Source organism: Henckelia pumila, chromosome 1 (genome assembly GCF_033568475.1).
Source record: "Henckelia pumila isolate YLH828 chromosome 1, ASM3356847v2, whole genome shotgun sequence".
NCBI classification, from domain to species: Eukaryota; Viridiplantae; Streptophyta; class Magnoliopsida; order Lamiales; family Gesneriaceae; genus Henckelia; species Henckelia pumila.
Genome location: NC_133120.1, coordinates 98,595,565 through 98,609,791, shown reverse-complemented (window position 1 = coordinate 98,609,791; position 14,227 = coordinate 98,595,565). Strand labels below are relative to the sequence as shown.

The 14,227-nt window shown below is 35.9% G+C and overlaps 1 protein-coding gene across 3 annotated transcripts; it reads right to left on the bottom strand.

The window, feature by feature from the left end:
- Positions 1–4,149: 4,149 nt before the first annotated feature.
- LOC140884514 (homeobox-leucine zipper protein MERISTEM L1-like) lies at positions 4,150–9,232 on the bottom strand. 3 transcript variants are annotated; one of them, XM_073291298.1, is made up of 13 exons: positions 8,939–9,232; positions 8,754–8,848; positions 7,758–8,008; positions 7,569–7,686; positions 7,281–7,469; positions 6,677–7,120; positions 6,473–6,574; positions 6,120–6,320; positions 5,856–6,030; positions 5,384–5,655; positions 5,189–5,284; positions 4,709–5,096; positions 4,150–4,467 (listed from the first exon to the last, which is right to left on the bottom strand). In XM_073291298.1, exons 3-12 carry the CDS (start codon positions 7,988–7,990, stop codon positions 4,728–4,730), a joined length of 2,199 nt encoding a protein of 732 aa, XP_073147399.1. In that variant the 5' UTR covers positions 7,991–8,008; positions 8,754–8,848; positions 8,939–9,232; the 3' UTR covers positions 4,150–4,467; positions 4,709–4,727. The 3 variants fall into 3 exon arrangements, with proteins under 3 accessions (XP_073147399.1, XP_073147392.1, XP_073147407.1); XM_073291291.1 differs by having other exon boundaries at positions 8,759–8,848; XM_073291306.1 differs by lacking the exons at positions 8,754–8,848; positions 8,939–9,232 and adding an exon at positions 8,400–8,424.
- Between the last annotated feature and the right edge of the window lie 4,995 nt (positions 9,233–14,227).

Below are 14,227 nucleotides of genomic sequence, written 5' to 3'. Positions count from 1 at the left end.
GGCTCAGAATTTGATTGTGTATCCATCTGTTGAAGGTTATCCTGTGAAGAATTGTTCGACATTAGTAAATTGAAGCATTATAATTCCAAATTAATTTGTTTCTACCTTTGGATGTCTTGAGTGATGAGATGCTTGAGCTGATGAAGGCTGTGAACCTCTACTTTTCTCCCTTGTTGGTGGTCTCCTAGACGATGGATGTTGCTTTGATGGCCTAGAAGAGGCAGTCTGAGATTGCCCTGGGTTTTCGTGCACCTAACACACAAAACACTGTCAATATCAATGTGAAAAGAACTTAACAATTACATTTTTATTACCTTAAACAACTTTGATTTTGGATGAACTTCATTGGTACATGTTGCTACATTATGACCAAGTTCCAAGCATCTTAAGCAAGCATGCTTCAGTCCTTTCCTTGTTGAAATGCTACCACCTTCATCTGCTTCTTTTCTTCTCAATCTTTGTGGTCTTCCCTTTTGTTTCCTATAAAGTGGAGCATTTAAAGGCTGGTATTGAGTTTTGAAATAGTGTTCTTGTCCAGGAACAACATGAATGACATGAGAGTATGTCCTCAAGTACTCCATCTTGCTGTAGTACTTGTGGACAAAATCTTCAATTTCCAGCCTTCTTCTGTTGTATTCTCTTCATCAATTTGTTTCGTATGCATTTCAGCATTTTGATGATTGGCTTATCTCTTGCACCCAAGATGTAGCTGTTGAATGACTCACAAAGATTGTTCACCACCACATCACTCAAACAATCTGTTTTGAAGTGACTTCTAGCCCAATGCTCTGCTGGAATTTTTTGTAGTCATTCACTAGCTGTCTCATAAGTGGAATTCACTTTAGGATCTGCCTCAGCAATAAGTTTCATGTAATTCTCAAAATCAAACTTATTTGTTGTACATCCAGCCTTCCAAAACAATCCTTTCAATTCCACTCCCCTATACTTCTTCTTGAAGTTTTGGTACATGTGTCGCAAGCAGTACCTATGCTCTGAATCAGGTACAAGTTCTTTTAATGCTTCAATAAGTCCCTTCTGTCTATCACTAATAAATGTCCACTTATTTTCACCCAAACCTCCTATATCATCCAATAGCTCTCTAAGGAACCATGTCCAATTCTCTCTGTTTTCTACCTGGACAACTGCCAAGGCGATGGGGACCATGTTATCATTGCCATCTCTACCAATAGCCACTAGAAGCTGCCCTCCATGAACTGTCTTAAGAAAAAAACCATCCAATCCCATAATAGGCCTACATGCTGTTAAAAAACTAGCTTTCATGCCTTGCAAGCTGTAATATAGCCTATCAAATGTAGGTGGTTCCACATCTTCCTTCCTCTTAATCATTAACTTACTGCCCGGATTGAATCTCAACACTGTCTCCAAGTAATCCCACAGCAGCTGGTATTGTATACTGTCCACCCCTCTAATTCTTTTCATGGCAGCTTTCTTTGCCCTCAACACCTTCCAGTAGCTAACCTCAACCCCACACTCTCTTACTATCAAATTGCTAAGTTGTTCAATATTTATGTCAGGATTGTCTTGGACAAATTTTTCAATCCTTTTGCTCAAGTAATTGTAGTTTGCAAACTTGTTTTCCCGGACTCTAGCACATGAATGTTCCCCAGTAATTGTTTTTATTTGAAATGTAGGCCCACCCATAACTAAAGAAGCATGAATTCTCCAACTACATTCATTTTTGCACACAGCAGTTATTCTTTTGGACTCATTTTTCTAAAAATTCAATAGAAATCCATGTCTCACCATGTAGTCCCTCAAAACCTCTCTGAATTCACTTGCATTCTTGAACTTCATACCAACCACAAGCTGAAATCTCTCCATATCTTGACCCTCCCTGTATGTAGGATGCCTAGGGCCTTCATCTCCTGATCCATCAAGACTTACCAACTCATCATCCTCACCATCATCACTATCCCAATCATTATGACACTCACCCACCTTCCTTTTTTTCCCTACCTTACTCTTGCCTTTATCATTTGTTTTTTCACAAACCTTACTCTTACCTTTGTCATTACTTTTTTCCATAGTCCCTCCCTCTCTTACATCATTAATTTCAACTCCAATGTTATTAATTTCTACATCAGATTCAAAAGAGTAAGAAGATTCAAAATATTCAGTTGACATAGAGTAATTTCCATCTGATGAGTCATCAAACTCACTTCTCTCACTAATACCTTCATCAATGTTACTAAATCCATTTTTATGGGATACATCTGTATGATCTTCTTGATCACATGAATCAAATTCATGTTCTACATGGCTAGAGTTATGAGGTGAAAGAGCAGGACCAGAGCATGTATTCACCTCGGGTATTTCATGAGCATTTAAATCAAAAGCATGAGAGTTTGGTTGAGGTTGTGATAAAAACAGGGGAGTTTGGTTAAGGTTCTGGTGACACATGACAAGACCTAGAATGATTTTCATCATGAGAATGGAATGAATGACCACTAGAAGACTCTTTTCTATATTCAATGTAGCCTACTGGACCTGAATGAATGAATTCACTAGCAGGAACAACATTCCCATCAGGATCCATCACCATTTCTGGAACTGGCATGGTCTCCTCAACCCAAATTGGAACTGTTTCTAAGTTCTTGTAAAAATCATACATTTCAGTAACTTCCTTGTCTGCAGATATCTCTGTAAGCCCATATTCTATTACATACCCAGGAATTCTAAAAAAAAATGCACATTCAACTTGTTTTCACCACACAAACGGTACATATCATATAAATTACTGTAGTTAAACCTATCAAAGTCAACCTTTTTAAATTCATGCTTAAGCCCCCCAACATAAACTATTTTTGGCTTTCCGGGCTCGCTTTGGATCTTAAACAAACCACCAACCCACATCTCAAAATTAACTGATGCCTCCATAATGTACTGTTTGTAAGAATAAGAAATGGAAGATTACCTAGTCCAGCACACTTCCAACTTCAAATTCAGAATCCCATCAACGAATATCTTTGTTCCAAGATCTGGTTCGAGTTTAGGGTTTCTGCGTGAGAATTTGTCGGGTGAAATTAGGGAAGAGATTGAATAAGGGTAATTAATGCCTGAATATTAAAGCATATACACATTATGTTACTGGGGTATATTTGTCAATTCATAATTAAGATATATTAAAAACATATTATAATTGAGCATGGGGCACGTGAGCTAATATTTCAAATACGCGAGGACCGTGGAGCCACTTAAAATAATACGAGGGGTTATGAGCCAATTAGAACATTTAGAAGGGGGCCGTATGCATTAAACCCGAACTCTGACACAGTTTACAAAGCAGATAGGAAACTTGTGATTTATATCATTATTATATGGGAATCCATTAATCCAATCTTTGTTTCCTCTTATCGCCCATCAGAGTTTTGTTTTTGAAACTCGCTTGAGATTAATCACTTTAGATTATTTGGCCAACTCAATTGGTTTTTAAGACAAAGATGGAGATTTATCCCTGAGTAGTGATTGGGAATGAGGATTCTCCGGTTAGATAGAATCGAGTAATGGACAAGAATTGGGGCGGGAGCGGAGATATAATTCAAGGACGGAGATGGATATAGTGATGAAGAAGATGACAAACCCATCCCGCCCTGCCCCTACTGTCGTCATTATAGATTACAAGAGCCGATTTTTAAAAATTTTGTTGAGCAGGGACAGAGAGCCAAATACAACAGACGTTTAGGCAGTGGTTAGAAATTTTTGTTATGAATTAAATTAATATATCTTTTATTTTATATTTAAATTACAACCCCTCTCCATTTTTTTTATCATTAAATTGGGTTCAATTGATCAGTAGTCAAGTGACTTAATTTTCAAAATAAAATAATCAACACCATAAAAAAGGAATGATAATGCTATATGTACAATAAGGCTTACAAATTGGGTTACATTGTAATTGAAATTACAAAATTATTCCTACGCTTAATTTGGAAAAAATCTTTCAAAAATGCATTTAGTATAATTTTGTAATTTTAAATACACTTTATAACCTAATGTTAAGCTTCATTGTACAGGTAGTCAGTCGTAGCATGATCCAAGAAGAAAAGGTCAAAAAACTTAAATTAAAAACCTCGCTCCACCGTAACAAACTAAATCAAAACTCAACATGAAAGTAACCGAATTCATGAATAAATTATTATAATTTACTGAATCATATTTAATTTCTTACAAAATACAATGCAATTTATTACAATATTACTGACAACATACAAGTAGTACAAGAAAATAAACCTCTATAGCTAACTAGTCAAGTAACTTTACGGCAAAACAAAGGTTTTCTCCATAATTGTTTATTTGTGGATCCTTCAGTCAATACCCGAACCCGTTAACCTTTCAGGCATGGAGAAACCTTTTCAGACAAGACAACACCACATTTCAATATCGTCTGTTATTCCCATTCATGCATGGAGGCGTCAACTACCGCAGCAACAAAATGAGACAATGGAGCTGTAATAATTAAAGATGTTACGAATGGGGAATGGGTTTTGTAGCTGATAATAGCAACTTCGGATAATCATTTTATAATATGATAAATACAGCAAATTAAACTTCGTTTTAATTAATCAGAGTTGTTTAGATAATTAACTGATATCTACGATATGATCATATCTGAGCTAGTAGTGAGTTATCAAGTCCAAAACAAACTCACATGCATGCATGAAACATAAAGTGTATTTACAATTTTTACCTGTGATGATTTTGAGTACTCATGCACCGTCGCCTAGAACAGCGTCTTTTATCCTTTCAATAGTGCACTTGATCAGGCTATTGACCGTTGCCACGGATCCTAACGAAAGCTTCGCGGTCGGGACCGAATCAACCAATATCTGAAATGCGACCGTCAGTAAAGATCCGCCGGTACCAATCTCCAGGCCTCCTCCTGCCTGATGAGTATTCGGCCCGTCGGGAAGTATAGCAAAGCCCGATGGCAAGAGGGCAACATAATCCGGGTCCCCACCGCTTAAGACGACGTTCATGGCCACAATGTCGACTGGTGCATAAATGACATATGAGCCCGTCGAATCTGTGCAACTCTCCTGTAGGATCAGCATGTTGCTTTGGCTTGAATTTGCACTCTGCATTATTATATTAAAATGTGATGGCCTTGATTTAAATAATAACAGGCAAATCAAACTTTCCAAGGTAATGGAACTAATTAAAAACTTACATTAACACGGAGTAAAGAAACGGAGTTTCCAGGATCACGACCATTGGCAATATGTGCCATTTCTTGAACGAGGCCGCCATTCGAAAGAATATCCCACTTTAATTTATCATACATGAAGCACAAGATACAAAATCAGACAAGTTAAATATTCATACCAAACAATGTTCAATGCTTGATGGAACCTTTCATGTATACCTCACTTCTCGAATTCTCATCCCTCAAGAAATCAAAAACTCTCTTTGGTGAAACTGGAAGCCAGAATGAAGTTGCGGCACTCAGCACAATTCCAGGCGGCCTGCCGGGCTCATCCGTGCTTTTTCGAGTCATGACTCTAACATCATCGGCACCGCTTCCAGAAAGAGTAGTCCATGTATGCGCGGTTGAAGCACCAACACCGGTGCAGAAACTCATCACCATTCTTTCAGCCAGATTCAGCATGCTCTTTCTACCCCCGGGGGACGATATCACTTCATGATAATTTCATTTAGCTTTTCTTTTCTAGACCAGTGTTGCGAAAAAGGACATTAAATTAATAATCAAAGCATAATTAGGTAGTGTTTGCAACCTCTACAAATAAGTGATTATGGAGATTCTCTTAGCAAATTTGTTAAGAGAATCTTCATAATCACTTACTTTTTTAGGTTGCAAACAGTACCTTATAATTTACCTCCAATGTCACCAGCTGCGATGTTGTTTGCCATTGCACTTGCTAATCGTTCACATTGTCGGTCAAGTGTTGCTACCCATCGTCTTGCCCCGAATGCCATTCCTGATTCAACTAGAGGTTTATAGATACTATGAACAGATCTGTCATCCACCTCCACATTTTCAACCCATGTAACCTGACATATTAAGGTTAGATACAATTTTACGAACCCGAGTAGGACTATTCGGGCTAGAATCAGGGTAAGATCTGAATATGGTTTAATACCTTGGAGTAACCATTGGGAAGTTCTTGAATAAAACAACCTGATGGCCTTCTTCTACATCTTGTTATAGATGTAGCTCTGAGGTTGTCTAAAGAAACATCAACAACAGCCCAAATGCCTTCCGTATGTTGTTTGCAGTATCTGACGAAATAGATTTCGCGGGTTGGAACTAATGGAGACGGGACCTGGAACTCGGCTGTCATCTGAAATCACAACATGAGAACATATCAGTAAAACAATTAGCTAGCTGCAGTATATGAACTACTTCAGCAAGAATCCGGTCACCATATATCATTCAGTGAACTTAATTTTGATGTATGAAATAATCAAATACTATAAAAAAATATATATATACCACTTGAAGAGCTCCATTATAGTTGCCTGCAACGCCGGTAGATAATACTTCCACGGTCGTTGCTCTGGAAACAATGCTGGAGAACACACTCGACCATTGATTCTACAATTACAGTTACATCGCATTGAATAATCGATTATATATTCGGTTTTTCAAATGAATCCAAGACAAGCTTTATATAATGAGCTAGCGAAATGAACATACCACATCCATCAAGATCTCCACTAGATTAACATGGTTCATAATGACGACAGACGACTCCCGGGAGGCTTCGGATTTCATTCCCAATGGCTTTGGTCCAATCCCACGAGGAAAAGTTCGAATATATTCATCTTCATTCAAAATCTGAACAGAACCCGTCTCAGCACTCCGAACCCACAAGGGCTCTCCAGTTTGCGCCATTCGTATGAGTTCCTCCATAGCTGCCACTGCCAGCTCGATGATCACCGGCTTGTCGGCTTCGGTAGGGCCAGAAATCGACCTAAGAAGGTCCGGAGCTCCAAAAAGCTCTCCAGCAATATTTCCTGCTTGTGGCACGAAACTCCCTGTTCCAAGATCAAGCGAACGAGCCGCTCCTTCAGGAAGATGAGGAGATGTGAGCATAGGTTTGCCTACATACTTTGCAGCTATCCCGAATATCCTATCAATCTGGAAACGAAATACATATATAGCCATTACTCAATCATATTTTTACAAGATACCGACGATTGATTAAGGTAATATTTGGGAAAGTTTCTAGGAAACACGCTTAGAATTAAGTGGTTCCTACGAACTCTACCAAACACTGCCTAAGTCCTCTTGCAGTTACCTCTTCTCTCAAGCGGCTATTTTCTATCCTGAGTTGCTGCTCATCAAAGGACATTTCTCCAATGGCAGAAGGTCCCCCACAGTTGGGACAAGTAGCATTACTGAGAGCTTCCTTGTATTGTAAGTTCTCTGCGCGAAGCTTATCATTCTCGGTTTTCAGACTCGTGTTCTCATGGCGTTCATGTTGAGCCTGCACAATGTCAATATTTATTCATCGTCAGTGAAATTAACTACATCAAACAAAGCTTCAAAACAAGTTGAGCAAAGAAACAGAGATCTCTTCATGCACCTTCATCTGGGTGCGCTTGTTTTGGAACCAAAACTTCACTTGCAGAGGCTCCAGCGTTAATCTCCGGCCAAGTTCCTTTCTTTGCTTGTCATCAGGATGCGGGCATTCCTTGAAATATCTGTTACAATGTTCAAAAAATGAAGAATCTTTTCACAAATGTGTTGATATTAAGGCAAGTGTAGTACTAACAATTCCATTTCTTGGATTTGATGCTGCGTGTGGCGATGGTACCGCTTCTTCTTGGGTCTTTCGCTGGGGTCTTGATCATCAATGGAGCCCGGAGTTTCCATGATATTAGTGCCAGATTTTGTTTCATTCAGATCATCACCTCGGATTAAGTCGTCCATTTGATCATTTTCTGGTGTTTTGTGCTCCATGTCCAGTAAAAATTGGTGCCCGTCAAACATGTTTTGCGGAAACATCTTCAACTACTACTTACCCTGTAATCCACGTACGCAGAGAAATATAGATATATAAAAGCTCAAGTCTTGAAACTGAAATGTAAAAGAATTACAATGAGAACACGTACGAAGAATATATATATATATATATACATGATCCGTTAAAAGAAAAGTAAAAAGAATGGTCTATCTCATGATAAGATCTCCGAAGGAGTTTAAAACATGAAACCAAAGACTTGTTGACGGTTTACTCATGACAAAAAAATATAATATAGAAAATCTAATTGACGTGATATAAAATTTAATTTGATAGTCGCCATAAGTGTTCATTAAAGATAATAAATGGCGATGTTCGTGCTAGTTGCACGTTGAAATGAAGGGTGGATAAATGAATTTAATGTAGTACACCAGAGAAGTCATGATTTAGTACTTTAATTAATTCTGAAAACCAGAATTCATGGAACCTTCTCTTCTGCCCAAGAATGGTGGCGTTTTTCTCACTGGCCTGAAAATTCGGATCCACATCTCAACCAAGAAACCCTAAAAAATTGCTCACTGGCTCACTCATGAAATGGCTTTGGCTAGTTTTTTTATTTTTTTTCTCCACTTTTTTGGTTTCTTGGAGATATATAGTACGTTGGGTTGAAAGTGATTGCTGATCTGGCAGTATCTTAATCTGCATTAACTTTGATTTCTCCAAACAAGACATTTGTTTAATTTCCTGGTCCCGACATGCCGAAAGACTAAAATTATACAATTTTTTTCCAAAAAAAAAAAAAAAAACCTTACACAAAATCTGAAATATAATGGCACTCTTTCAGTACACCGCCGTGTTTTTTCACCACAAACTTGGTGGAGTAAATCTCAAATCTTTTCTCTCTGCATGCCAACAAAAAGAATAAATAATTATGTTAAAACCTCAGCAACAGAAAATGAAGCTTAATTAACATTTTCACAGCAGAAACTTACGTTCAAGAAACTGTGACGGGGAAAACGAACCCTTTACAGAATCAAGTTCGGGGAAGGGATATAGAAGAAGTGGGGATCTTTTTATTATTTCAAGTAAAAGGAATAATGCCGGGAAATTAAAGAAGCATTTGGATTGTGAAGTAGATTGATATATAGTATGATGCTACTTTGGTTTCTTGCAAGAACCTTTATTTAAGAATTGATAACGGATGGGATCATGTGAAAGTATACATGGATTGAAGAATGGGAGGAGGAAGAAGAAAAGACATGATAAGCGACATATCAAATTTAACGAGAAAGCTCTGAATAATTGGTGGTGAGAAAGAGAAGGAGAAGGAAGAAGAAGAAGAGAAACAGGTGGAGAAGCGATGGCAGAAATAGAGTTAATGCAAATTGCATTAACGGCGGGCGGGCCATGTGGGATGGGCCGGGTTGTTCAAATTTCCTGCATGGGATTCTGAACGGTCGAGCCGCTCCATCGGTTCTAATCTTTTTAAGGTCCAATAAATTTCATTTGTTGTCGAAATCTCATCAATAAAAATTCTCTCATATGCTTAGATTAAACTAAATATCGATGTCTCATAATATATTGAACGTATCTTTAGCATGATTCAAAACTAACTCAAAACAAAAAGTTGTTCATGCCATGACATGTTAGTTATTAGAGATTTAGATTTCTAGCTAGCTCGAGGCCTAATTATAACAAAAACATCATCATCTTAGCTCTTAAAGGGGTGTACTTCAAGTTGATTGAGACATCGATCGGAATGGATTTTTGGATCTTCGAGTTTTGATCGTTTATGTTTTGGAAGTGATGATGGAACAATTTAGCATTCACGACCATGAATATACTTTGTTTTTTTTGTGTGGTCTATGATGGTATCTGAAATCTTGATTTGCTGATATTAAATGTAATTTACATTTATGGAACGATTTCTCTTGTTTTTTATCATGGCCCATGTGTATAAATACACATGTTAACTACAGTAATTTGAATGTATCTATTTATATATTCTGTGATCCTGTTTGTTTTTTCCCAGTAGTGTATAATAATTTCGATTGGTAAAATCATAACTTTGCCAAAGTTGAAAGTTAAATCAATCACCTGATAAACATAAAAGGCACTGTACACACGCATTTAATGTAATATCTAAAAAGTATGTATCACGATTCTTCTTCACCTTTACCATAAATGCTTCCACCCTTTCAAATTCATTGCATCCTTATTTTATCAACAAAATACTGAAATAGTATATCAGTATATATATAGCTCACTATTAAAGCATCAAGAAATTTTGTAACCCATCTGGCTAATTTCCTAGCAATTATCTCACTACGCTTAACCCAACATTTATCGATCTTATGATCCAATAATAAATATAAATAGTATACAGTTTTTTTGAAAAATATTATAAGCTTGACTTCAATTAATTACCATGTAGATTTTATTTTTATTATCTTTTAATTAAATTTCAACCCCCTTATATTTAGTTTTTTAAAAAAAAAAAATCAGTTGGAGAAATAATTCCAATTTAATTTAATAACATGTCTTAAAAATTCTAGGATAAAAATGATAAATATCTTTGTCTTCACAAATCACCACTGAAGAAATTAAGGTTAATTTACCCTAGTCAATCATGGACAAGGCAGTTGGCACCCATTTTGTACATCAATTTATATCGACAGTTTTGTTACCCTGGATACTAGTGTACAATGTACTGGTAATATGGATGCTAACTGAGTTGACATCCAATTTTTTTTAAAAGTAAAGATTTTCAGCTGAACATCCAAAATTATATATCGTATCGAAAATTATGGTATAAAAGTTTTTATACCAATATCATACCGAAATTTTCTATACATATAACTAGCATACCGATTATATCAAAATTTTACGGTATATCAAAATTTCGGTAGGATGTCGATATATATACCGTTTCATACCCAAAAAAAACCTCATAATTTTTTTTTACATTTATATATATATATATATATTTAAAACTATTATATGTTTTTAAATTTTTATATATTTTCGGTATGCCAAAAATTTAGTAAATTCGATTTATTTTTCAGTTCAACATCAACCTCGGAATACGAAAATTTGGTATTTTTCTCACCCCTAATGACATTTCACGATTTCCATACGATCATGTTTAGCTGAACATTTTAATTATATATATATATAGACCTGGCCAAGGGCCGGGTTGGGCCCAGACCCGGCCCAAAACCGGCCCGTGGTCAACGGGTCCAACCCGGAACCGGGACTGGACCGGCCACTAGGCGGTCCGGTCCCGGTTTTCCAAAGGAAAACCCGTCAACCCGGCGGGTTGGACCCGCCGGGTTGAACGGGTCTGACCCGCCGGGTTGGAACCGTCCAACCCGGCGGGTAGGACACGTGGCGCCCATGGGGGCGCCCAGATGATCCAAAGACCACTAGCAAGTGGCCGTTGGATCACTCAACGGCCACAATTTCGTGGCCGTTGAAACCCGGCCGACCCGCCGGATCTACCGGATTTATTTTTTTTTTAAACCTACTTTTTATGATTTTATCTATAAATATCCCCAACCTCATTTCATTTTGTTTACACAATTCTCTCTTCATTCTCTCTATTCTCAATTCCGTTTAGTTTCTTAAATTATCAAAAATATCATGTTTCGATTATTGGTTTATTGTCAATTGTTGATTTATTTTCATATTTATACAATTACAAATGTCTGGAGCGGGATCAAGTCGTAGGGGTGACAAAGGAAAAGAGCATCATACCACCCGAGGTCGAGTATCCTCAATTCAATGTCGATGACTTTGATCTTGAATATTCCGATGATGAAATTCAAGAAATTCGACAAGAGGCGCAACAAAGACAACAAATTGAACAACCACCACCACCACGTCATCATGCAAGTCAAGAAAGTATGAACGATCCAGCGGCCTCTCAAAGACAAACTCGAGCGGTGTCTCGCCCAACATCCGATATCTTCACCAAACATTTCGACAAGGTGACGCTTCCCTCCGGTGATTTGCAAGCCAAATGCAAATATTGTTCAAAATGTTACAAATTTAAACAAGGAGGTGGTTATAAAACTTTGACGCGGCATATCGATAAAAATCATCTGATGGAAATTGGTATTGATCGTGGTCAAACTCAAATTCCGGCATTCTCTTCTCAATCGGGTAATGAATCTCAACTATTTAAATATAACGAAGCTAGATTTAGAGAAGAAACGGCTAAATTTTGTGCGGTTGAACAACTTTCTTTTAGTTTTAGCGATAAATTATCTTTTAAAAATTGGCTTTCTACAAGTGCAAATCCTTCTATTAGACGTATTCCAAGAATAGTCTCAAACGCACAATGAAAAAGTTAGTCGTTGATCAAAAGAAAGAATTAATTAAGGAATTTTATAGTTTGAATAATAAAGTTTCTTTGTGTTCCGATATTTGGAGTGATCATTGGCAAAAGGTTGTTCATATATGGGTATTACATGTCATTGGATTGATAATGATTGGAACATTCAAAAAAGGTTGCTTGCATATAGATGTTTCAACGAATCACACACGACACAAAATATTTCGCAACTTATATTTGTTATTTTAGAAAAATAGGTCTAACTACCAAAGTTTTTTCAATGTATTTTGATAATGCTAGTGCAAATACTTCTAGTATTAGTGAGCTTATTGAAATATGTAAACCATCACTATGTGACAAATTTTTTCATATTAGATGCACATGTCATATTTTAAATTTGTGTGTTCAAGACGGGCTAAAAATTTTAGGCATACATATTCAACCAATTAGGAACGCTATTCATTATTTATGGACGCATCCTCAAGTTATGAAGCAATGAGGAAATTTTTGTAGAGTAAATGGTAGGAAGCCTAAGCGGTTTGCACGAGATGTTCCAACTCGTTGGAATTCAACATATAAATTGTTATTATCCTCTTTTGAATATAAAGATTTATTATGTACAATTTTTCATCAATTTGTTCAAGCTCGTGATATTTATTTGTTTTCAAATTAATGGAACATATGCACTAGTATTTGTGAAATTTTAAAAGTTTTTAATGATGCTAGTAGGGGTGTTCATTTGGGCGGTTTGGACCGAACCGAACCGAAATTTCGGTTAAACCAAAATTTCGGTTCACCGAAAAACCAAACCGAAAACCGAACCGAACTGGGCGGTTCGGTTCGGTTTTTAACCGAAATTATTTTGGTTTTTCAGTTCGGTTTTTCGGTTTTTAAAAATAAAAAAATTTTTGAACTTTTTTTTTTCTAAAAATCGGTTTTTTGAAAAAAATATTAAAATAATTTTTTAAAAAAAAAACTAAATATTTTTAGTTATTCGAATAATTTTTTGGAAAAAATTAATGGTTAAATCAAATATTTGTGATTTAATACTTCGAAAAATATATTTGAAAATAACTGCATTTAAAACAAAAAAAATTGCTAACGTTTTTAATTTCAATAATAATAATTTTTGAATTTATAAAAATAATGTAATATATAATGCAAATATGTGTATATATAATATAATAAAATAACTTCATTAATTTTTAATTATTTCTATTTCAAAAATCAATATTTTTTCAAATTACTAAACCAATACATTTTTCAAGTTGAATCCACAATTCAAGTATGTTTGAATAATTAGATAACTAATTAAAACATTTATGTTTTTTTAAAAAAAGAACGAAGGATGACTTTTGTTATTTCAATTTTTCAATAAAATTAATTTTATGAGCACACAATATTGATATACATATTAATTGATTGGTAAAAAAATTCAAATTCAAAAACAAAAAAAAACAAAAAAAAACAAAAAAAAATAACGGTTTTTCGGTTCGATTCGGTTAACCGCGAAAAAAAACCGAACCGAACCGAAAAACCAAAAATCCAGAAATCCGAAAACCGAAAACCGAACCGAATTTTCGGTTTCGGTTCGTATCGGGCGGTTATCCGAACCGTGAACACCCCTAGATGCTAGTGACCAATTATCCGGTGTTTATTACCCTACTTCACATTTAGTTTTAACACATTGTTGCAACATTGCTTGTATTTTTCATTAACATGTTAAATCTAATGATAGTGATTTATCTCAATGTATTCTCGTCATGAAAGAAAAATGGGAAAAATATTTTTTGCTCATTCCTGAAATTTTTTTATGTGCTTTTGTTTTAGATCCTAGACTTAAATTAGATTGCTTAAGCGACATGTTAACATTATATTATGAATCTTTGGAGCATATTGCGGAAACGATTCCTTCTATCTCATTGATTTTGTTTAATATTAAAAC

What these genes read in the sequence shown, in the direction of transcription:
- LOC140884514 (XM_073291298.1), bottom strand. Translation starts at nt 7,990, where the DNA reads ATGTTTCCGCAAAACATGTTTGACGGGCACCAATTTTTACTGGACATG. An exon ending in ATGAGAATTCGAGAAGTGAG is followed by an intron (nt 5,285 to 5,383) that starts GTATACATGAAA and finishes GATAAATTAAAG; the next exon opens with TGGGATATTCTTTCGAATGG. An exon ending in TTTCTTTACTCCGTGTTAAT is followed by an intron (nt 5,097 to 5,188) that starts GTAAGTTTTTAA and finishes ATAATAATGCAG; the next exon opens with AGTGCAAATTCAAGCCAAAG.